We start from the raw sequence: 25,229 nt of genomic DNA, 5'->3' as shown, positions 1-25,229 counted from the left end.
TTAGAATGTAAATATGGGTAACCATGTCCGTTAAATAAGACTAGTCAGATTGGGTCTAGTTTTGAATCATGCTAAATTAATATGGCCAAATAAGTCGAAATATGAATCGGATTAGGTTGAATTTATTCAGGTCAGTTCGGTTTTTTACGCCTCTAATTAGAGTTGAAATACTCATACAACATATGGAGTGACAAATGTGTTCATGCCTATTAATCAAAGGAGTCAGCTTTATTTTTTTCTTCAAGTTTAACAAAAGAAAAAAAACTTTTTGCACCTCGAGTAAATGAATGAATAAGAAATTTCACCTCATGCTGCACGCGGAACTGTCATCTTCCCAAAACTGTGCACCCACCATTTTAGTACACTATCTTGTTTGTTAACACAAAACTTCTATCAGTTGACCCAAAATCTCAGATCATCATCAATCAATTTGCAGTTAATTACAGTTATAATCTTCCATTAAACTTAGAAAAAAAAAATGCAAATCCCTAAAAATATATGGTTTATGATCGCTTATTTCATCCTCTTTATCCCTGTTTTCATCTTCCTTTTCTTGCTTGGATTTGCCAAAGGTAATACCTTTTCTCTGTTACGGAGTATTTTTTTTGGGAGTGAGTTAACTTTCATGTTCCTAAAATACCCTTGTTCTGAATTATTGTTGCAGGTGCTATAATTAGTCCTTTTGTATTTCTTATAATTGCATTTGGTGATACTGGGGTTGTCATTGGACTATGGCCTCTTCATCTTTTCTGGAGTATCTACTGCTTGATCAAGTAATTAATCACACATCTTTTCTTACTTTTTTTTTAGATTAATGATTTTAATTGAAATTTGTAGATATTTTAGTATGATTATACACTGGTTTTAAATTAGATTAACTACTTAATTATACATCTTCTTCCTTCGTACGAGTAGTAATTTTAATGATAGTAGTTGTAGCTATTTTTAGTAATGATTTGGGATTTTGATTAAATTAATTGATCAATTGTGACAGAGCAAGGAAATTCAGGATATTTTGGAGCATGGAATAAGGAATTTTCATAATTTTTTATAATTCATAATTTAAGATAATATTGGTCAATTTAGTGCAGGGACCATGAAAATTAAAGATAATTGTTGTAAATATTTTGGAACGGAAGAAGTAGATTAACTTGTTTTAGACTTAATACTATGTTGTGTAAATATTAAATAATGTGTATTAATATTTTGGAACGGAAGAAGTAGATTAACTTGTTTTAGACTTAATACTATGTTGTGTAAATATTAAATAATGTGTATTTTTATATTGTTTTTGGGGGTGTTACAGAACAAGGAAATTTGGACCATTTATGAAATGCCTATTGATATTGTTGGTTCCTATACCAATAGCTATCTGGACAGTGGTGGGAGTAACAGGGAGTGCGATCATGGGAATCGGGTATGGCTATGTGTGGCCGGTAATGGAAACATTTAAGGCCATCAGCAAAGAAGGGGAATCTCTTGCTATGAAGTTGGTTAGGGTCTTCACGGTAATGTTTCAGAATTTGTCATTGTCTGTTTGCTTCTATAATCAAGTCTTTGATGAATGGCTGTTAATTTGGATTGAAATTGTGTAGGATGGAACATGGAACAATATTTGGGGTGCTTGCACCATTGTTCGGGATTTTGCTGATTTTTCATTCCATTCTTACTTTTCTGTCATGGATGAGCTGCTTGACGCTAGGGGAGAGGAACCTATTGAACTTAAGTATGATCCATCATAATTCTTATTCAGCTACATTATTTATATTGCTTTTTGTTTGAGTCGTTAGTAGTTGCATCTGCTTGTCTTGATTAGTAGGGCAAAAGGTTGCATATATCTTGATCCGTAGTGCATTTGTCTTTCAAACCAAAAGTTGATAGTTTGTTTCTATCTTTTTCTTTGATTTTGGATCCTTATTCCGGTATTGGAATAATGAGTTTTCTTTTGATAGATATTTATCCCTTATGGAAACTTGACTGAACCACATGGATGATAATCTTCCAACACATTTCTGTTGTTTTAGTATGGACCAAGTCATCTTATCTACTACGTTGTATTTATAAAAGAGAGAGGCCATTGTGTGCATCACCTTGTATATGTATATATGTTCATACATGATCTCATGACTTAGTGCTATTTGAATTATGTGATGTTGTTCATTTTATTTTTATATTGATGTTCTAATTACCTACCAGGATTTAATCTTGTTTTCATCATGACTCTGATATTACCTTGCAGGGTCACTGTGTTACCAGGATGTCTCCTATCAGCCATACTTGGGGTTGTTGTTGATATCCCAATCATTACATTAATAACTATATATAAAACTCCAATACTTTTATTCAAAGGTTGGCAACGTTTGATACAAGATCTCATAGGAAGGGAAGGGCCATTCCTGGAAACAGTTTGTGTTCCTTTCGCTGGCCTTTGGATTCTCTTGTGGCCGGTCGTGGCATTCTTTGCCATGCTGCTTGGTATCCTTTCGAGTTTAGGTTTTGGATGTTATGCTGCAGTTGTTGCATATGAGGTAGTTCATATAAACTTGGTGATTAAATATAGAGTAGCATTTTCCTTTTTTTTTTTTCTTTTTGCTGTGTGTTCTGTACTTGCTTTCATTTTACTTAATTCTGATACTATAACATCTCTGACTGACTGACTCCCACATTATTTTCTCTTCTGTGAATTGTAGGAGAATTCAACAAAAAGAGGAATACTATATGTAATTGCTTCTCCATCCATATATGATGAGTACACAAACGACTTACTATACCTACGAGAAGGTTCCTGCTATCCTAGGTATATATATTGATATGTTCTGAATTTCATTGGTTTTTCTCATAGATGTCATTCCCCCTCCTTGTTTTGAAACAACATTGTAGAGAAAATAATGAAAAGTGGAATCAAAACCTCAACTTAATCTTGACGCATAAAGGTGTGTGGTTTTTGAGTGTATATAATATATGGAACATTTGAAGTATTGAACTATTTGAAACTTTACTTGCATAGTTGCATACTTGATAAACTCATGTAGTCATGCTGGAAACCATATGAAAGCCTCTCTGTACTTGGGCAGCCAGACCTAGATATCGTGATCTTGTCGACCCTGGTCCAGATCCGATGCCATTGAAGGAACTCCGTAAACAGCCTGATGCAGAAGAACCTTTGATTACACAACTTTCTGATGAAGCAAATCCACTTCAGGCGAAAGTGGTAAGAACTTTGTAAATATCTAGAGCACTTGATCAGTATCTAATATTATTTATGGCATGTCCGTTTCAGTTTACTGACTCGTACGCAAACTATTAAACTGTCTTTATCCCCCACCATAGATTAATTAATTGTTATGCATTGCATTATGATGCTTTTTAGATATGGGACAACCTTTTTAAAGCTTATGAAGACATAGGAGTGGAACTTTTTCGAGCTAGAGCCATTGGACTGCAGGATTTGGAAAGCTGGAAGCACTCAAAAAATAAGATCGTGAACATTGGTATACCAGCATATGTCTTCCTTGAGTGCTTCCTCAGATCCATCAAGAGTGGTTCTGCTGGCTTTATCATCCGTAAGAGAAACTTGTTTGACTTCTATGCTTTCCATTTTTCTGTTATTGTGGTTCCTCTTTACTGATTCTGTGCATCCCCATAATTCTGACTACATTTCTTTTCTGTTGCTTTTCTTCTTTAATAGGCGATAATGTTGAAATAATGGGAGTGAACAGACCGGAGGGAAGGATTTTTGATTGGCTTTATGAACCTATGTGTGTCATGAAAGAGCAAGTTAGGCATATGAATTTGACAGAAGCAGAAGAATTATATTTCTACAAACACTGTCTATATGCCGGTGATATTGAGAAAATTGAGGCCTGGCAGAATGGAGGAATCCCTCCCTCTGATGAGATCAAGAAGGCTCAACTGGAGGGTATAAGTAGAAGGTAGGTGTAAAGGGGAAATATTTCTAGCTATTCTCACTCTATTACTGATGTTTTTCTTCTGTGCTGCCCAATGCCCATGCCGTTTCTTATATGTATACTTTCACTCGCAAATTGTTTCAGATTGCAAGGACTTTGCTTGACATTATCAAGGCTGCCTACATCAAGACGCCGATTCTATAAAGTTGTTAACAAAATAGAACAAGAAGTAACAAAGCCCAACAAAAATATTGAGGTATAAGTCAGCCTAGTTAAGAGCCTAAGACTGCACACTTCAAGATGTTGATACTTCTGTCATAATGATTGTATATCTTTCCAATTTGTTGTTTATTCAGATCTTGCCTTTGACTTTACCCAGACAAATTACAAATTACCTGATGATTAGTTGATGAAGACTTCTGTATCAGTTTGCTCTCCCATTATTTTACTACTGTGCTATTCAGTAACCTCTTACTATTGTTTTTATCATTCATCTTACTCATGACATCTATGATCCCCGTCAAATTTATTATATTTACTTGTCAGCATTTCTGAAAATCTGCCTATAAGGTCATACAGGCTACCGCGGTACTTTTGTCAATGCTGATGTCCTGATGAGTATGTTGTAAATGTGATCTCCTGTATTTTTCCTATATGCTCCACAAATTTGGAGGATCTTTTTTATCTCGCTTGTCCAGCAGTGAATGATACACACCATCCACATTGAGAAGTTGCATGGCCCAATCTTCGAAGTATCATAATTCAGTAGAGGGATGGCAGTCTTCTGAATCATGCAATGGCATATCTAGTCTTAGATGGTATTCACTTTCCTAATATTCAACGAATGTATCTTTCAGCCCCATTGACTGCATCAGAAGTATCTTGCCAGGTATGATTTATCAATTCTAACGGATTAAAAAGACCGGTTGCTTGTACATTTATGCTTATGATTATACATGCAAGGAATTCTGATTACAAATATTTGACTGTTCAAATTGCATTGCTAGAAATCTCCATGAGTGACCTAATTATTAACCTTAAGGGAATACAATTAGTTGCTGAAAAGGCTAAGAAACCTTTTGACTATTACATCTTTTTGCAGATAACATTAATGGTCAAGGCAAAATTACTTTCAAAGGAACTATTTTTTCCACAGCACGATATATGTGAACATCCAGGGTAAGTGGCTGTTGGCTTGTCCCTGTATCTGCCAGCTCTAGAACACAATAGTCTTCTGTTTCCAAGTTATTGTCAAGCACAAAATGTGCCCACCCTTTATTCAGTGTGCATTGAACATTCCTGCGGTTAAGGCTAACTCGCCAGATCTTGGAACCGACCCTCAGCTTAATTTCTTGAGACTCCATAGGAAGGCAGTTATCTGCAAACTCCCTTGGGATTGTCTGCATCATAAAATGTCTAATTATTAGCTGTTGTTAGTAATTAAGTTACGTGGAAATCCAGAATTTGGGTATAAATACATGCCAGTATAAATAAATGGTGAACATGGCTCTGCTTCATCCTGATCTTGCAAGAAGGTCGTGTCGTTAAATGCTTGGAAGCCAAATGAAAAGCTCTCTCCTTATCCTTTTTTGTTAACGGTCTTCTGTTTGATTCATAGCACTTTCCTTTCCCAGTCCGTGATTTTGTTCCTTTTCCTTGAACGAGGTAAAAAGTAAAAATTAGCTGCAGTTCATGGCTTGTATTGCAGAAGAAAGTGAGAAAAAGAAGGGAAAAAACGGGAGCTTAATAACCATTTTAATTCATACTGTCTTTTCTTTTCCTTAACTTTTCTCAATTTATTACCAATAGTTTCTTGTTGGATTTCTTCATCCTCGTCCTCCTCTTCATCAGCATCATCCTTGTCATCCACCACCTCGTCCTCCTCAAATCTTGTTGAAGGTCTATCTGTTTGTTGACTCTTATTGTCGCGCATGTAGCAACAATTCTCAGCGCGTATATCCCTACCTTGTATAACAAAGTGAGAGTCCTCTCTCTCACACCCAGTTTTATCAAATATCAGCACATTAAACAAGGAATTTTCAACATGCTGGAAGACTAGAAAATCCCCTTCTTCTAGGCTGTGGTCCTTGACAAAATCTCGCCACCCATTTCTCAGCTCAATGTCCTCTCCTCTTTGTGCAAGCGCTGCTGTCCAGGATTCTCCACTCGGGCCTCTAAGAGTCACCCTTTGTGATAATTTCTCCCTGTACTCGTCTTTGAATTTCCTCGGAATTCTCTGTGGGAACATTGGAGTTAGAAAACGTATGCTATATAAATGAACATTACATTTTTCATTTTCATGTAAAGAGGATTAGTTTACTTTACCAGATAGTTCTCAAAGTCTCCTAGCATAATCTTGAAAAAATGGTGTTTGTTATCAGGAAATGCATTCCAGTATTGCTTTTTTCTCCATGTCTTGCATTGTGCACAAACATCTGTCATTTCTGTAACAAACACCTAAAATAGTTAGGAAGTCAGTAAGTACAACAGATGAAATGAAACTACCAACAAAGAGAAGTCACGAGTAACGAAAGTACAATTCATGTATCACTTACCCTACTAAGATCAAGTTAGGTTACACCTGCAAAGAGTTCATGTACTCCGCGTTAGCTGAATAAACTCTAGTTCGCCTCAGAGAAAAGTAACTAATGATGTAACTGATGGCCTGATGTTCATTACTTCATTAGTACTTCTACTGTCTAAAACCTTGCTAAAATATTAACTAGCAAATATGAACCTGCTTCAAATTTGTTCATGGCAATAAACAGTACTTAACTACTTATGGCATTCAGTCATATACACAAGCGTCAAATAGAAATGTGCATACCTTTGATGCGCCACAATTTTACACGAAAACATGCAAAGTCCGAGTTTCAACAATTTAAGTGATGAGTGTTGCCCTCCTACACACTTGCTACAGAAACAGGATAGATAGAGCCTTAAACTTCTTGTAAAATAATCAAAGTTGTCAATGGTACAGTAATTTCTCCATGGATTTATGAAAGCGCAAGCATCAATGTGTGAAATCGATAAAGGGGAGAGAACACACAACCTTAAGGATTAACAATTCCCTTTGTTTTTATCTCTTTTGTTAGGGTTTTTCTTAGAATCATGTTCTCCATTATAGTACGTACGTACCTTCTCTAAGAAGAGGAAGAGAAAATGATTTCATTGAATCATTGTGGTGCTGCCGTGGTGGATGTGATGGCTGATGGCTGATGGCTGATGGGTTTCATTGAAGAGGAAGAGGAGATGATTTCATACTTTCATTGAAGAAGAACATGAACTTGTTTTTGCCAGAAAAAATTTAAACTTTTCCCTTTTTACATAGTATTTTTAACTTATTTACAACTATTAGCCACTAGATTGACATCTCTCTTCTATCAAGGAGAAATGGGGGTTGCTCTCTTTATCTTTATCTCATTTACGGAGTACAACTTATTTAAATACATCACTTTCTCTTTATCTCCCTCTTATCACATGGATTTTCTTTATTTTTTCAATTTATATTTCTCTACTCCAAAAATTATCTAAAATTCCGTAATTATATTAAGGGACTAAAAAAATTGAAAGAAGTATAAATTTATAACCAACTTAGCCACAACATCAAGTCATCAATACTCCTAACAGAAATATGTGTACAGCCAAAACAACTATTTTATTCTTGTTTGTTACACCTTCTACATTTGAGGGTGAATTATGACACCCATTCTATGATATCCATACTGACCACTCCCTGCTCATCTTCAACTCCACACCCTCTACATGCACCATCTACTAAGTGCTATGCTCAATTTCACACCTCTTTCATGCACAGCTTAGTTATACAATATACACGTCTCATTTCACATGTTCACGACTATCAATTGCATCAATCACTAAAATCTTTAATCACCAAAGTTTTAAAAAATATACTCTGTATTATGAAAGGATAAATTGAGACAAATCTATCAATATCTTTTACATGACTATATTTTTATTTAGCTATAAATTATCGTAAGTACTTGTTGAAACTCATTGTACCCCACTTATGAGTGTCCCACATTGGAGAAAGAGGAGAGATGATTTCACTTTATAACGTAGAGGGAGTACCTCTTACTATTGCCAATTGGTTTTAGTATGGAAGCTCCAAAACCTTGTTTGTGGACCAAACTGTACACTACATTTTACTTCTCAATTAGCTATTTTAGTGTGAATTGGGAAAAAAAATCATTTGTGTTAATATAAACAATATATCCAAAATATTGGTAAAATGTTAGTAGCAATTTATAGATATCACTCCCGTTAACTTGTTATCTGAAATTCTTGACTCAGGCACACAACGCTTAAACCCTAAACCTCTGCAACCAAGAAGAAAGAACAGATTTTTCCTCCTGAACAATCACAGAATCATTCACCCACAAAATCCCCATTAAAACCAATCTTCAATTCATATGCTATCCACAAAAATTCCTTCAAATTTACAATCTTTTCAATTTTCATGGAACCCTTCTCTTCCCAGAAATTTCTATCCCCAATCCCTCAATTCCAATCCCACCACCCCTTTCAAAACATTTTCTCTCTCCTCCACCATCAAAACCACCATCCCAAATTCTGATTCTCAACAACCCTTTATCAAAAAGCATCAATTTTTGTCAAAAATTGACCTCCCTGTTATAATTAGAAAAAATGGGAGAAATTATAAGTATTTTTGGGATGAAGGTTTTTTGGAGCTTGTTTGTGTTGATGATGGGGACCCACTAACTTTTGTTCAAAGTTTTGAAGTGGGTATAAGAAATTTTGTGAAGATTTTGAGGGATTTTTTCATACCAAAGCAAGTTACTGAGAATTATATTGAGTATGTCAAATGGAAGTTTTTGCATCGTGTTTTTAGTTCTTCCCTTCAAGTTCTTGCAACACAGGTATGTTTATTTTTGGGATTTTGGTATTATTTTAATTTGCATTTTTTTGGTGTAATTCTACAATCAAGTGAATTGGGATGGTTTTGTTTATATAGAATTTATCATTGAATTGAATTTATTAGTTGTATTTTGCTGAGCTGCTTGTAATTTGATGAATTTAGGCGATGTTTCGAGCAATTGGAGTAGGGTATGCTCAGTCTCTTCCGTCCGCTGCGGCTATGAACTGGGTGTTGAAGGATGGACTAGGTAGATTGAGTAGGTGCATTTATACCGCTTGTGTAGGTTCAGCTTTCGATACGAATTTGAAGGTATGCTGAGTTTGTTAATGTTCTTCTACTTGTTGTTTGAGGCCTTGAGCACTATGTCTGTTTGCAATTCATCTGCAATCATCAGAAGCTTATGGTTGTATAAATTAAATACTACCTCCGTTACAGGTTATGTGCAATGATTAGACATTTTTCCTCTCTGCTTTATGTCAAATCGTTGCACATAACGGAGGTAGTATTATACTGTGGATTTATTTATCTTTTGTAAGGGGGAAAGGATGAATGAGGAATTAGTATTATGGTACTGAAGTTTGTGGGTGCTTTGTATTGTGCTTTGAAATCTATAGTTGAAAACAGTTAAGTGAATGAAGAGTATTCTCTTTCACTTTCATATGTAGATCACTTATATTGATCTTTTCTGAATTGTTGAAGAGAGTAAGGTTCGCGACTTCAGTTATGTTCAGCTTAAGCATTGGAGTTGAGTTGATGACCCCTGCTTTTCCAAATTGCTTCTTGCTGCTTGCTTCTGTGGCCAACATTGCTAAACAAATAAGCTTGGCATGCTACCTGGCAACTGGTGTAAGGTTCTGCCCTCAACATATGCTTTAATTCTGTATTTTGTTGGATTAGTATTGCTTCTGGAATCAGAACTACTTATGACTTGTGAGCTTGATGAACTCATTATAAAAATTTAGGTTTCGTATACTTAGTCCTGCAATTAAAAGGTTTATTTCTCATTGAGTATGTTTCTTCACTAATTGGTCTGTATTAACTTTTTGAGAAATTTTTATTTATGGCTTCAAAGAATACAGGGGATGAACAAATTTAACTCTAAAAGTTCCCTTGAGACTTTCAACTTAAAAACTGGGATAGCATTGTCTGATGTGCTTTGAAAGTTTTGAGCCGTAGGTAAATGATTTTATGGCGTTCAATGTGATTACTGATTAGGTGTTGTCTCAAGGTTATATTATGGTTCTGCCTATAAAAAGCTCATCTAACTGAGTGAATTGAAAATTGCTTTCTTTACACTTTGTACTCTATATGCTCTTGAGATTGTAGTCTCACTCCACTTCAGATTTTCTTTTAGCAATTTCATTCGCATCTCTCTTCTTAGGAGTCTGCTTCAGCAATAATAAGTACCTAAGTGCTGGTTTTTTTTCCTAGACATATCGTTGTTATTCTAGTTCATCATGTCGAAATATAACTTTGTTCAATGCATTGCCAGACAGCCGTACATCGGAGTTTCGCGTTAGCTGATAACTTGGGTGAGGTTTCTGCTAAAGCCCAGGTTGGTTGTGATGTGAGATGGTGCCTTTTATTCTATACACTTCCTAATATATATGCTGATTTTATTTTTTATGGATTTCAGATTCAAACAGTGTGCTTTGATAACTTGGGTCTTCTATTGGCTGCATTTTTAAATGTTATGCTCAAGAATAATGAAAGGTTTGACCCTCCATTATAATGCTGTCGTATTCTGTTCTTTGTAGAGTTTTGTACTTGAAGTTTCAATATAAAGTTGGCCAAGTTCAAATTGTTCTCTGATCTTGTGAAGTTCAAAAAAGAAGTTGTTGTTTAAGGCATTAGCCCTTCTCTCCTTCCACACTATGTCTCCGGATGACTAAATTTAAATTTGATCTGTATCTATGTCTTTATCCATCACTTGGATTTCTCTCACAAACATCACTTAGATTCCTCTGAAAACATGTGAATACCAAATTTCCATCTGCAAATCCCTCACAAACGATGAGATTTTCCATCTCCTCTGTTCTGCATGTTTTAGGACTTGTGATTTTCATGTTTTATACTGATTAATTTTTGTCAGTTGTCACTAGATTCCTTTTGCAATTTGCATTAACTTTGTCCATCGAGTATAAAGCTCATTGTTTCTGGTCCTCTTCTTTTTTATATTATTTATAATTAATGTATAGCACTAACCAATTTAAGTAATGCTCTTAAGATTGCAAGCAGGTTTGCCGTTTGTGGTATACCCCATATTCTCAGCAATTGACCTGTGTGGAATTTACCAATCGTTGAAGCATGTGCATCTGCAGACTTTAACCAAGGTTGGCCTATGGCTCTTTCTACCCCCTCCCCCAAAAGTTATTCATTTTCTTGTATGCACGAAGTTAGGCTCTCATAATTAGTAGATCTTTTTTTAAGTACCTGGCATCATTACATCACTCATTTTTCGTTATATTGGGGTACGGGGGAATGTGAGATAGTATAGGTAAGTGCTTATGTCACTTGCCTTGAATTTTACTTGAGGGACCAGAGAGTTGAGGAGGAATGGTAGAGATAAGTGATAATGTGAATCTAGAGAATCTATGTTGTACCGTGCAATTGTTCCTTAGGACAATGGTAGCATCCACCATTCCACCCTATGCAAGACTGTTGTGTTATCTGATAAAGGACTTTGCTCATCTTTCATTGGATATAAAGAAAGTATCTAACTTGAGATTCATTTTCAGGATAGGCTTGAGCTGATTCTCGACAAATGGATTCAGTGTGGATATGTCCCATCACCAGCTGAAGTAAGCAAGCTGGAAGGAATTAACCTTCTAGAGGCTGGTGAGTTTGATTCTTATTAACATCATTGGTTAAAGTGTAGCCAAAAGACACAAAATGCAGTTTTAATTATCTAAAGCTCATGAGGTTGAAACAGGAAGAAAGAAAGGAGATTGGCCAATTAGAATTGGTTGCTTGGATCCCAAGAGACTGATACCTGGACTGACCATGTTGACAATGAACTCTCTGAGCAACGAGGATTTCTATTTCATCTGCTTAGAAACCTGCTATGGACTAAGATCTGGAAAAGTGAGTGCATTTGACAAAAAAAAAATTCCTTTGTTCTTTTTATGGCATCATCCTGTATATTATGACCCCAAATCATTTTGGGACTAAGGCTTTGTTGTTGTTGTATCCTTTATATTATGACCTGTCTAACCTTTTTTTTTTTTTTTTCTGTGACGCATTTTAGCAAGGAATCCTTCTTTCTCTAAGAGAAGGTGCAAGAACAGAGGATATCATTATGGTTTTGTTGCAGGTAGAATTTTCTCAGCTCTTTTCCTTTCCCCCACCCCATCCTGTCCTGTTCTAAATGTGGCTGTGACCTGGGCCATGCAAGCAAATAGCCTGGCAGGCTGGTACAGCACAGAACAAGCCCCCCCCCCCCCTCCCTCCCAACCTTCCCGATGGGTTGTGTGTTGACCACACCTGGCAAAGAACAGTATGGCAGCCTTTGAGTTGGCTTGGTCAATCTATAAATAATGAAAATTGCTTATGGTGGTAAATGGGGCGACACAACCCGGCTCACACTCAGCCTGTGTGCTTAGCTTTTGGGATAGCCTCAGCCGCAGGTCGTGGAACTTGATCAGATTCACCAGAAAACTAGTAATGGTTCTTATATCTTGCAGGCATGCTACATTCGTCAGACACTTCTTTCATGCACCAGCAAGTGGAAGAACGTCATAGAAGATTTCCATATCTCAAATTCACATATCATGAAGTGGTTGGAGTTGTCTCAAGAAAGTAAGAGTTTTGCGCAGTCAAACCTTAACACACTCCATAAACAAATGTTAGATTTGAGTTGGGCTACCAAGAATATTTTGCTAGGCACACATGAGCAAGCTCGATACGTTTTTGATGATAAATATGAGTTTTAATTGTTTTTTTTTTCTTGGCTTACGTAGCTCACAATGTACGAAGTAGTTGTTTTGAATTGGCTTTGCCACCAAATTTTGATAAATACTCCGTAGTAGTACAAATTTGTAAAAGTAGGTGAGCACAAATCACCTATTTGTAACTGAATGTCACATGTTCAGACATCATTTACTTTGTAACTGAATGTCACATGTTCAGATATCATATAACATCATACCTGTAAATAAAGATATCCTATGGGTTGCTCATTTGGCATTTTGCCCTGCTGATATATTTTCTTTTCGTTTTATTAGCACTGCAAAAATGTGATACTCCTATAGACCTATACTAAAGTAGTGCGCATATGTGACTTGTGATTAAGATTAATACGAAGTAATCTGTTTACTTTGGGTATTCTACAACACAAACCCTTCATTAATTCTGTTCACATCTAATTATCTTATGTTTTGCCTGAAGTTTGCTGTAGATTATTGACAAAGTAAAAAACTTGTAGATCATTGAGACATTGTTGAAAAGGTCTCAACAATTATTTTACCTGTAGATCATTGTCAAAGTTGGTTTAACTTATCCAAAAATTGAATAATGCTTATCAATTGACACAGTAACTGTTGAAAAGATTTCAACAAATGGACTGTTTTTCAGGATCCAAATAAGTTACACAAGAACCGCTGGTTCGTTCTGTTTACATTTTACAGAAATTAGTAGTAAAAATATATGGACATTGTCAGTTCATACAACCTATTCAATTCTTCTATGTAATTTGCACGCCGCATATTTACATCAGCTGATCACTATCAAATGGGAATAAGAATATAAAATTCTTTACAAGAAATTCTTTTTCAACCAAGTAAGATTTAGTGAGATGAAAAGCTGGCCTCTGTACTGTAAATCGCGTACTCGCTCAAGCTAAAATTAATTCTTTCATCCTCCCACTTCACAATCTCTCTTGCATACTTTAAGGCAGCATCAACACTGTCAGGCTCCAGGCCCTTCACTGATGACACAAATAACTTCCGGCCAGTTAGTTCAAAGTAAAGCTTCTTGAACTTTACGGCAATATAGTGAAAACCCAACTGCCCAAGCGAAGGATTATGATTGATACTCCTGCTCCTGCTGCTGCTGAAGTTCTTGCTGTTTTGGCTTACCACAGGTTGGAAATCCTCAAACCACTCGCATTCAGAAAGTGGATTTTGTTCAATCTTTTCATCAAAAAGATCAAATTTGTTCAGAATCAAATGGAAGTCCATCTGCTCAAAGGTTGGATGAGTAACAATGCTTTCAAAGAGTTTTTTGCTCAGCAACATATTGTTCACTGGAGTCCCCTCACTATCATATGAGAACTGGTCGTAGTCTGTCAGTGCTACACAAAATATCACGAGTCTCACATCTTCCAACATATCTAACCATTTGCAGTTTTCTGCAAAGCCTTTTGCATGTACTCTGATCAGCTGGTACCTATTTTCACAATCCAAATTAAGAGCAACATCAAACACTGCTAAAACACACAAAGATGGCACAAAAGAATTCAGTTACAAATCTGGTAAACAAAGGAGATAATAGAAAAACCAGATAGATACGATAAAATTATTCAGTTGACAAACATAGTAGACTGGCAGCCACTCTTTATTAATATTAACTGATTAAGACATCTTGGTTTGTGCAGCTGACCCCGTCCTTTTTGGAGCCAACTAACATTGTTGTGAAGTGGTGGAGAAAAGATTTATACAGCAAAATAGCCCAACACAACATAATCTTAAAGCTCTTTAATAGGAAAATTCAACTGGAAGATGAGCTTAGCAACCGCCAACTGGCCCAAGACAAAACTAGCTACAGTTCATTAATTACTAGTAACCGCTACCTCAAACATTGAAGTACATATAAGGGAGACCTACCTAGGCAAAGAACCATGTTGATCAGTAGAGTCAATGTCATCATCAGCTGATTGCGGAAATGAGAACTCCACACAGGCTAGGCCATTTGATGAGGTCACTCCTTCAGCATAAAGGATATCCAAATCTGATGGCTCATAATCTGGTTGCAGAATATCAACAACCTAGATAAAGAGACACAGTCACATTAGTAAGTCTAAGAAAACTAACAAAATATACAAACTGACTAAAACATATTCATCATAATTACTGGGAGAAAAAAGTGGCCAGCTTTGTAAACTGTAGAAGCATGGCAAAACCTCATACAGCTAACTTGTACATGCTTAACGATGATAGGCTAAATAAAGCAACAGCACTTAACAATTGCTAATGTCCTAAGATTTTCTTGCTTTTCTTTATTCAATTAGTTTATTGCACTTCTTGAGGTAATGATAGGCTTTGACAGCACTTATTGTCCCAAGATTTTCTTGCCTTATTTTACTCAGCTAATTTATTGCAACAGCTAATCCAACACAGCAACAAAACCAGCAATTAACACTGAACTTTTTAGCCCTCATTCAAAGTTACACATCATCACAAGATTCAACCGTAATTCTCATACCATTTTCATATTCTGTTTGCTTTTCAACAAACCAAGAACCCCATTTCCCTCGTGGCCAAGAGGCCCAAGATCAGCTGGGGAAACAAGGACTTGTTTAAGACAAGACTAATGCTACCAACAGCAGAATATAAATAGTCCAGCTCTCAGAAAATAGACAATTGGCTGCAATTCATATTCTATTGTTTACCTAATTAACAGCTATTAATTGGATAATATAAAACGTAACCAGCAGCTACACCAAAAAGACCACAATTCCACAAAAGAACCAAACAAAGAAGAAAGTTTTCTTTGATATAATCATATCATATGCTTTTGTACAACTGCACATCTTTAGTACTCTTTCTACCAGCAACCTCCTCAGAAGAAAAGAAAATGAAAAGGATAATCAACAAGGAGGCTAGTCAACCATTAATTTCGCTGATGGTCTTACAGCAATGTCCAAAAGTCATGGAAGCAAGTTGGTGACAGTGATAGCCTATTTAATTTCATCCACAACAGCAGGTTCAAGCAAGAGGCAATTATATATATAGCCTTGCATGCTTTGTTTAAATCACACTGAATAAGGTCAAGGCACTACATGAACTTACCCGCTCCAAAAAATAACTAGCAACACTAGGTAGCATTTCAAGTTCACTTCTTCGATTATATGTGGCTTGAATGGCTGAAGTGCTCCACAACTCCTCAACCAATGGGGCATATTCACGAGTTGCAGCTGGAAAAATAGCTTCCAAGTTGCCAGATGCCATCGTTTTAAGAAGCCAATCAGAGAATTCTTTCAGCCTTGGGCAAATGGAATAGATAGTCATCTCATCATTCCCTTTAGTACTCCTCTCTGAAAATCAGAATTTAACGTTCAGCACGTAATTCCAAGGGTGTAAAAATAACTTGCCAAAGATAATTAAATGACATTAGATCCCACAGATCCCTGATTCAGCCTCCCTCTACAAGACCAGAAAACAAACAGGATGGAGGATTATGTGGTCCAACACAGTCATGCAAAGAGAACAATACCTTGCTGGCAAACTGAATCAGAAGACTGCTCAGACAGGCTCATCAAACTTTCTTCTTCAAAGCGTTCTCGGCCTTCCAGGAGCATACCAAGGTAACCATAAACATTGCCCTGGATCATCAACTTGATTTTCTCTCTCTCATCTTCGGAAAAAGGTGAAGTTTTATAAAGAATTTTGGCCTAAAAAAGTATCTAAAAACAGTTAGCAAGAATTAAAAAAAAAATACTCTTAAAGCAGAATCATAATTTAGCAGGACAGTAATATCTGACAGAAAATACCATAATATGGTGCTAAGAAAATTAAACAGATAAAAGATCAAAATGTAAAAGTATTTATCCTCTCTTTAACAAATTCAGAAAGAAGGGTCCTTGTTAGATAAGTTTTTAACACTCATCTGATCAAATAACTCGGTCCATTCTATTGTACAGCCCAACATGTATATACGAAGTATTATAAAATGCACAGCCTGACATGAATTTATGAAGTATTATAAAATACACAGCCCAACATGAATGTACGAAGCATTATAAAAGTCAGGAATTTATCAAACTTTTTCATTAATACTGCAGTTTCAAGCTCTTCTACGTGTAGTAGTATCGATTAGCATCATCAGATCACTCATGAAATCAAGATGACAAATAACTAGAATGTTGAGATTGCTAACCATGCATGCAGCAGCAGTATTATGATTGATATTGTCAATAGTCAAAACCATTGAATATAATTACCATGAACAGGAGATCCAATTTTCTGTTAGATTACGCAGATTCTAAGGAAACGTTTCTGTCCAATTATTATGCAGTTGCATTAAAGTTCATGCACATTTAGCTAGAAAACATAATGACATAGAATTATAGGAGGATACAGAAGTTCAATCAGTGGTTATACTCCTTCCCTATAATTAGGTTTCACTTAGTTTCTGAAGGGGAAACATCTGAGAAAAGATTCTAATATATGAAAGTAGAGCTTAGATGACAACTTTGGAGAAGTGACAGTAACGGAAACCATATTTCCATAAATTTAAACTCTAAGCTCACTTCTTTCCATATGAGGGGTTTTGAGTTTATCCATAACTGAACTGAATTTTTTAATGTTTGTTACGTGTCAGCCCAAACAGTCAGCATTTACGTGTGTTTCTGAACTTCTGCACTTCATATCAATGATACTTAGATCTGTAACATTTATTTAACGAAATTAAACCAGGCCCCACAGGATTTAAAGATTATGCAATACATTACATTACACGTGCATACCGAGCATAAAACTCCTCAGCTAGAAACTGAACATTTATACATAGATTTATAAGCAAGATAGAAGCATAATTGGTAGAGAATACCTTACCTGCTTAAATAATGTACTTGTCCCCGAACCATTATTTCCTACCAAAAGAAGCTTCTGGAGTGATCTCTCCATATAATCAGGAATAGGTCTTTCAACATCATATCTCACTTCTTCTGTGCAAAGGTTCTTAGATCTTGAGGGGACAGGCAGCGACAGGAAAGCACAAACCAATTTCATTCCCGCCTAAATAGAGCAGAACATTAATAGAAGTACAAAAGATAAAATGCAAAAACAAAGCAGATAACATTCAAAAGATGTACTCATACCTTGCCCCAGATGTAGCCTTTGGTGTTCTTTTGCCCCTCTTCTTGGTATGAACCATCGTCATTTACCCAAAAGTGTGGATTACCAGCACACTGGACTCCAGCCAACTGTAATATTCCACAAAATCACTTACTAAATGTATCTATGTTAACTGGATGTGAGTAGATCTTAAAATTTATTTAATACTAACCTGCAGCATCCGCAGCTCCGATTTCGTAATCTCACGACCATTTATATAAACGTGGGCATTTCCGTTACTAGCATCAGGTTTAATGGGATCCCCAACATTCAGATGCGGACTGATAATCTGTGAAGGTTTATCTCCTTCCTGCAAATTGCATAGTGTAGAGCTCACAGATAAGCAAAACATGTGAAAGTCGAAAAAAATTTAACCATAACTCCATAAAACAAAAGAAAATATTCACCTTTCCCCAAAGTCCAGATACTTTGTCATACCAATAGTTTCCTGGTTTGATGTTCTTAGGCGGGTTCAGACAGGTCTGTAACAACAGCAGCTCCTCATGACATAGAGGCTTTCCATTTACGCAGATGTACTCTGGTGGCAGCTGATTAACGTCACAAAGCTTCTCGGCTTTCAGTATTTGCCTAATCTCCAAATCATTCAACAGTCTCTTGAGTATCTTGGAGCACTTTCCCAAATTCTCTCGTTTGGACTCATCAATGGAATATCCAATGCATGCAACACATTTTCTTCCTTCAGGCATCGACCCCATGGCCTTGAGAACACAATTGCTACAATACTTTGCATTGCAGACAATACAAGCCTCCTTTTCAGTGAAACGATTTCCTTTAAGACATCGATAGCAGACCCCCTTCTTGGATCTAGGCAGAGCTTCCTTCTTTGGCCTGAGTCTTTCTACCTCACGATAAACCAACTCCTCATCAACATCATCATATGAATCAGAGTCACGAAATGTCACAGCGGGCCTTTTAACATCATTATGAGGCATGCTTTTGCACTCTCCGGTCCTAAAAGAGGACAGTGAGGAAGACAAATACTCCATGCTCAAGACTGACTTTGTTGAGCTCCATTCGCGACCATTCAAATCATCAGGATCTAAATTATCTTGTGAAGGACCAGAAGCCATGGAGGCCTCTGAAACTGCTGAGAGTTCTCGCAATTTCTCAAAGCTCTCACAATATTCTGATGGGCATGAACTTCCACCTCTACCTACCAAATCACGTGAATGCTCATGGCTCATCGAAGAAGAAGCCAGCTCTGCTGAGCTATTTATCAAACCTGACCAATCCCCAGATTCACCACGACAATTCAAATCCTCCAATGTGCCTGAGCTACATACATCACCCATTTCTATACATTCCTGACCACTCTTCTCTCTTTTTTCAAACACGTCAACTGAAGTTGGCGAAAGGGTAGCTTCTGAGGCCAATTCGACATCTCTCTCATGCTCACACACACTCGTAATCCTCTCAAAATCTATCACCGAGGTTGGAGACACATTCGTATTACCAGACCCTACTTTGTTAAGCTCTCTAGAAAAGTTCTTGTTCAGACCATCAGGAGCAAGGACAGGATTTATGATAGGCAACGCAATCTTCTCCGGGTATGGGATTTGAGTAACAACAGAAGCAAGAGGTATACTCTCAACATTAATCGGAACCGCCCGAGGAATATCAAAGCTCAAAGGAGGGCCATTATACTCCATGGCAAATGCATACTCCTCCACACTATCATCCTCTACAACAGGACTAAAACCCATATCTGGCGACATTTTCCCTGAATCTACAAACCCTCAATTTCCAAAATTTAGCTCAATTTACAGCTTACATTTACTAAACCCTAATTTTCTACTTTTCTTCCATACCCATCTCACAATTCCACAATTAAATCACCCAGGAAACAAACCCTCATCACAATTACTTCAAAAAAAGTAACACCACTATACTGTATAAAAACAAACAGCTTAACCTGAAAATTAAAGGGTGGGCAAAAACATACAAAATAAATCTCAAAAAAAATCACAAAGAAAGGGGCAAAAAGATTAAAACTTTAACATAAAAATCACATTAAATTAAACAAACAAAGATGAGAGAGAAAATGAGTACCTGCTAGAAGAGGAGAGAGAAAGAAAGACAAAGATTGAAGAACCCAAAGAGGGTGTCTGAAGAGTGGAGTTGGTGATGGTGTAGGGTTGTGTGGGGGTGAAGAAGAGGGAAAATGTGTTTGGGAAAATGTGGGAAACCCAAAAAAGATGAAAAAGACAGCATTTTTTTTATTTTTTGGACAGCAAAAAGAGGGAATATTGGGGAAACTAGGATGAAGAGAAGATGGGATTTTTATTTTTTTTCTTTTTTTCACCCTCTTTTTCTTTTTATTATTTTTATAAAAAGAAAATAAAATTGGGTTCCTTTCGTAGTTAAAAGATGGAATCTTTCATCTCACTTTTTTGTTTGTTGTCCTGTTTTTGAAAATTTGGAGGTTTGCTGGGTTGAAGATGATGGGGAAGAAGATGACGTGTCTAGCATGTGAATTGAAAGTGGTGCTATTTTTATTTAATTTTTGTCTCTTGTATTGTTGTTGGGCCTTTGTCATGGAATTGTGTTTTTTGAACCAATGGATCCCTTGTAAGTTGTAACCAAAGTACATTGTGTAGGAGAATTGTGGTATATACTTGAATAAGCTAAGATGTTCGTTGGTCCAAAAATAAGATAGGATCAAACAAATTTAAAATCAGAAATTCGATAAGTTGTTAAGCAATATTGAGAGAAAGAGAGAGATTTGTTATTATCCGAAATCGTAGTAAAGACATTTGATGAATTGAAATTTCACGTCGATTGCAAGCATATATGTAGTCATAAGCAAACTAATACTTCGTACTTCGTTTTACAATAATTTGCTTCTACATATGTACATAGGTAATTAAATGATTTTGTACGAATGCATGTATGGACTAATCAAGTCAAGTGGAGTGGGCATCCATTATTGACTTATCTCATAACATGAATCACGAATTAGAGACTAGGCCAATTATGCTAGACCACAACAAGAGTGAATTAGCTTATGACATGTTTTTTTTATTATTATTATTATTATTTGAAAAGCTTTATTATTATTATTATTGTTATTATTTAATTTATAGTTTTAGGGTTTTTTTAAAAAAAAATATATAATAATATGAGCATGACAAAAGGGAAAGAAAACTAACTGAGATGATAAAAGATGCAACCACCAAGGTCCAACAAATTCCATTGAATAGAGAGGTTGTAATGATTGTTTTTTAACTATAAACCGAAAACAATACTATCAAAATAAAAAGGCAAATCTTAATAAAAAATTGTCAATTTTCACCGAAATCAACTTTTTAGAAGTATCATTGAATATTATGTCGATAACATTGAATGCACCCAAGATAATTCATATTAATACAATAGATGTTTACATATAGGAAATGACAATAAACCATCTATTTCATACAAGTATTCTTTAATATAACTTACAAGATATCCACAATGTAGCTTATCTTCTTGCCAAAATATACGATGTCTACAAACATCTTGTTGCATAAGGATTAGTATCCATTCTAGGTTTATCTCATCATGCATGAGGAAAATATAACAGCCAATTGAAAGGTAATAAATGGAAGTCATTAATAGATATTTGAAGTGAAAATATTCACTAATAATTATGAAGAATTATTTGCATATACGAGTACTAAAGCTAACAAATGTGTATTTTCTTTTTGCAGTTATATGTGCGATAAACTACTTTTATAAAACTAAACAAATAATGTAACATTGAATATCGCAATGGCACTAACGAAATTCAAAATGAATATTATTCTTGAAGTATCAAGTATTTAAGGAAAATTAAACTCTCGCAAAATTTTGTCATTATGATGATACTAACCAGCTTATCATACACCAAATGCTAATCTAATACAAAGACCATTACAAAAGGAGAGAAAAAGCTCATCAAATTAAGAGGTTAAAATCAAAGTATATACATACATCTTAGAGTAGACATGTTCAAAAAGACCGTTAGTGGACCATCTCAACTATCAGTTTAGCGTTTAACATTCCACTTGAAAGTGGGGGTGGATGAGATTTAAACCCGTGACCTTTGTATCACTTTGGCTCCAATATCATATTAGTGGATCATCTCAACCATTTAATGGTTGAGTGCTAAGAATATGTTATATACTCTATCAAAGACTCACAAAATAATCACCGTCATCGAAAAGCAAATGATAGACTACCATGTTGCCTGGTATTACTCCTAGTAAAGGCAACAACTGAATCAGGTACCTCTTCAGATACTCTCCAAATCTTAATCGACTTATCCAAACTTCCGCTATACAAAACATACCTTGAATCAAACGACGACGTTTCCCCACTCGGCACGACTGCTAAGCACTTGACAGGACCATTATGCCCCGTCAATATCGACAAGCAAATATGATCATCAATATTACTATCCTCATTATTAACCCTTTTCCACACACAAATATTCATATCCGCTGATCCACTAAACACCAGGCTTCCCGCAGTAGCTAAGCACAACACCGCAAGCTTATGCCCATTTAAAGTACCACATGGATAAGCAAAATTCTGTTTCTCCCAGAAATTAACTTTCCCATTCGACGAGCCGCAGTACAAGATTGTGGCTGTTGGGTCAATTGCCAAGGCTGTCACGGCACATTCTTGCTTTAACAACGATTGCGAAAAGAAATGTTTAGTACCTTTCCCTTGTACCTCACGACGCCAAACTTTAATTGTACCATCCGCTGACCCCGTAAAAACAAGGCCATCAAACCCGGCAACAACAGCATTAACAGCATCATCATGTGCGGGTATTGACTCTAAACACTTAAAATTTGATGTACGCCATACTTTCACGGTTTTGTCCCATGACGCAGAGTATAAGTAGTTACGATCTTCGCTCAAACTTAGCGATGAGATTGCATCGTAATGTCGTATCCATAACGCGTTACGATGCCTCCCAATCTCTATATAATTTTTCGGTCTAATAGACTTTTTCATGAATGACTTAAATGTGGGTAACGTCCCGACCCTCTTATGTACACTCGGGTTTTTAGCACACATTTTCCAAACTCGAATTTTCCCATCTTGATGTCCGGTAAATATTTTATCTTCGGATATTACAATCGACTTAACAAGACCGCTGTTTGATTTAAACCCGGAGTATTCTCTTTGATTTCTCCAAACACGAATGTTCTTACTATCGGTCCCCGTATATAATAAGTCCCCTGATGTTGCTAGAGAATAAATGTGGCCTTCTTCTCGTATTAATGACCCCATTAGACAATTGTAATAACCACAATTATTCGATAAACTGCCTTCGAGGGCGGGCAATGCCATATGGGCTGACCATGGGGATTTTGAACACGGCGAGGTGCAACCGGTGTTCTCCGATGGTGACGAGTTTGTAGAATCTATAGCGCTCGAACGATGTTCATATTGATGATGCTCGAAACTGTTATCACTACAAAGTTGTGGTTGTAGTTGTAAACTTCCTGACCTTCCAAACATTGTAAGCAAACTTCAAAAGTAATTGAAATTTAGCTAATTAAATAAAAACTAGATATGAATTGAGATGGTTAAATGTATATGAAAATAATCATACGATGCTTGTGTATAAGATGTTTTTTTTGTTGACACCTTGTTACATGTCTTGTGGTGTATAATGTTATAGATGAACAATTACAAGAAAAGTTAAAAAAATCTGAAGGATTAAGGTTTTGTTAATAAATATCGTAACTTTGTAAGGGGTAGAAGATGACAAAAGCTAACTAGCACCAATTAAAGCTTACGTGATTATTGCAAAGTTTTCCGGAAAACATCACAATTGATTGGCACTTATATTAGTGTAGAGAGGAGGTTAGTAACCAAAATAATTTTTAATTAACCTATAACTTTTCTTACCCTTTATATTTTTAGAATACAAGAAAAGACGCATTATCGTTAATATAGCCTCAAAATAAGATCAACCACATAAATTAAAACGTACAATGACTTAAATTACCCAACTAATAAGCTATTTTTATTAATTACTTTTTCAATTACGACATAAAATTTACTACATTATTATGCTAAAGTTCGTATTGTTATGTAATGTTAGAAAAATAAATTTTAATTGAACCTTTTAATATGGTAAATTTGTGAGAAGGTCTATTATTGTGTAACTTCTTATAGATTCATGATTACATAATTTAAAGGTTAATATGATAAATCTAATACATTATAAGGATTTTTAAGATAAAATTTATTGTTAAGATAAAATTCAGTGCAGTTCAGCTCCTAATTTCCTTCTTTCATATACTATTCATTTCAGCTCAATTCAGTACAGCTCAGTTCAGTACATGTGAACAGGACCTAAGATGGAAGTGCAGATGGATAACCTCGCGTGTGTGCAAGCATTATAAAGGATGGAAATTCCTTGTGGCAAGAACGTGCATGATTAAGTATTGCAAACAATTGTTTAATGCTTCGAATTGGAAAGCTACAGTGGATCACGTCCATTGAAAAGAGAATCGTGCGGCTAATTGGTTGGCAAACTGTGGAGTTGTTCAATACTCTCAACTAGTTTACTCTTAGATTATGTAAATAATCTTATATTTTATTAGTTTTGGATAATGTTAATAATCTTGTACATCATTATATATACAACGTATACTAGGGTTAGGGCTACATTAGTAAATTACAAACTAATAATATACAAGATTATTGACATAATCTAACATTTACTTTAATGATGTTCCATTAGATCTAAATAGAATTTTAGAGGAGGATTTTAAGGGTGTGGCTTTACTACGCTTTATCTCTCGGTAGCAGAAGGGGTCTGTTCTCATTGACTGAATTGAGCTGAATTGAATTGAATTGAACTTATTGGAGTTGAACTGAACTGAACTTATTAGAACTGAACTGAATTGAACTTATTGGAGTTGAACTGAACTGAACTTATTAAAACTGAACTGAAATTGTTAGAACTGAATTGAACTGAATTTATTAGAGTTGAACCGAACTAAAATAAAGTAAAAATAATATGATGAGAACAAGACCTTAGTTGTTTTCTATTTTTTTTCTTTTTCTTTAGCTTTGTTCCTCTTTTGAATTAAAAGAAAAAACCTACTGTATTTTAAATCTTTAGTACTATCTCCGTTACATGTTTTGTACAACATTTGCCAAAAACGGATGCTACACATTATGTGCAACAAACCAAATCTTTCCCTTTTAGGTAATTTTTTCTAAGGAAATTACCAATAAACCCTTACTAAAATACAATTAACACATTAATTCATATCTTATTAGCTTATTAACTACCTAATCATCCATCATTACAACCGTAACCCACATTCTCTCTCCTCCCTAACAACCACCTCCACC

The 25,229-nt window shown here is 35.7% G+C and overlaps 4 protein-coding genes and 1 pseudogene across 4 annotated transcripts; 2 read left to right on the top strand and 3 right to left on the bottom strand.

Annotated features, from left to right (window-relative positions):
• Positions 1–372: 372 nt before the first annotated feature.
• LOC145624067 (putative membrane protein At3g27390) lies at positions 373–4,354 on the top strand. The gene is made up of 10 exons (XM_081677008.1): positions 373–572; positions 665–773; positions 1,307–1,508; positions 1,596–1,726; positions 2,240–2,528; positions 2,691–2,797; positions 3,079–3,211; positions 3,371–3,563; positions 3,689–3,932; positions 4,053–4,354. The coding sequence occupies exons 1-10, from the start codon at positions 479–481 to the stop codon at positions 4,168–4,170; spliced, it is 1,620 nt and encodes a 539-aa protein (XP_081533134.1). The 5' UTR covers positions 373–478; the 3' UTR covers positions 4,171–4,354.
• Positions 4,355–5,023: 669 nt separating this feature from the next.
• LOC145637411 (B3 domain-containing protein REM16-like) lies at positions 5,024–6,350 on the bottom strand. The gene is made up of 4 exons (XM_081688825.1): positions 6,234–6,350; positions 5,712–6,144; positions 5,391–5,563; positions 5,024–5,308 (listed from the first exon to the last, which is right to left on the bottom strand). The coding sequence occupies exons 1-4, from the start codon at positions 6,348–6,350 to the stop codon at positions 5,024–5,026; spliced, it is 1,008 nt and encodes a 335-aa protein (XP_081544951.1).
• Positions 6,351–8,209: 1,859 nt separating this feature from the next.
• Positions 8,210–12,750, top strand: LOC145624065 (protein root UVB sensitive 4-like). Its single transcript, XM_081677002.1, has 10 exons — positions 8,210–8,809; positions 8,971–9,117; positions 9,508–9,654; positions 10,301–10,363; positions 10,445–10,521; positions 11,036–11,141; positions 11,547–11,646; positions 11,741–11,892; positions 12,056–12,121; positions 12,492–12,750. Exons 1-10 carry the CDS (start codon positions 8,342–8,344, stop codon positions 12,738–12,740), a joined length of 1,575 nt encoding a protein of 524 aa, XP_081533128.1. The 5' UTR covers positions 8,210–8,341; the 3' UTR covers positions 12,741–12,750.
• Positions 12,751–13,302: 552 nt separating this feature from the next.
• Positions 13,303–20,157, bottom strand: LOC145559695 (extra-large guanine nucleotide-binding protein 1-like). The gene is made up of 9 exons (XM_081621054.1): positions 19,932–20,157; positions 18,269–19,794; positions 18,034–18,171; positions 17,846–17,950; positions 17,580–17,762; positions 16,240–16,417; positions 15,816–16,060; positions 14,631–14,791; positions 13,303–14,193 (listed from the first exon to the last, which is right to left on the bottom strand). Exons 2-9 carry the CDS (start codon positions 19,595–19,597, stop codon positions 13,593–13,595), a joined length of 2,940 nt encoding a protein of 979 aa, XP_081477180.1. The 5' UTR covers positions 19,598–19,794; positions 19,932–20,157; the 3' UTR covers positions 13,303–13,592.
• A 1,898-nt stretch (positions 20,158–22,055) lies between these two features.
• LOC145624060 (protein JINGUBANG pseudogene) lies at positions 22,056–23,375 on the bottom strand (annotated as a pseudogene).
• Between the last annotated feature and the right edge of the window lie 1,854 nt (positions 23,376–25,229).

Source organism: Chenopodium album, chromosome 1, assembly GCF_948465745.1.
Source record: "Chenopodium album chromosome 1, dcCheAlbu1.1, whole genome shotgun sequence".
Lineage (NCBI taxonomy): Eukaryota > Viridiplantae > Streptophyta > Magnoliopsida > Caryophyllales > Amaranthaceae > Chenopodium > Chenopodium album.
The sequence above is the reverse complement of the archived record's forward strand: the minus strand, read 5'-3'. Positions and strand labels throughout refer to the sequence as shown.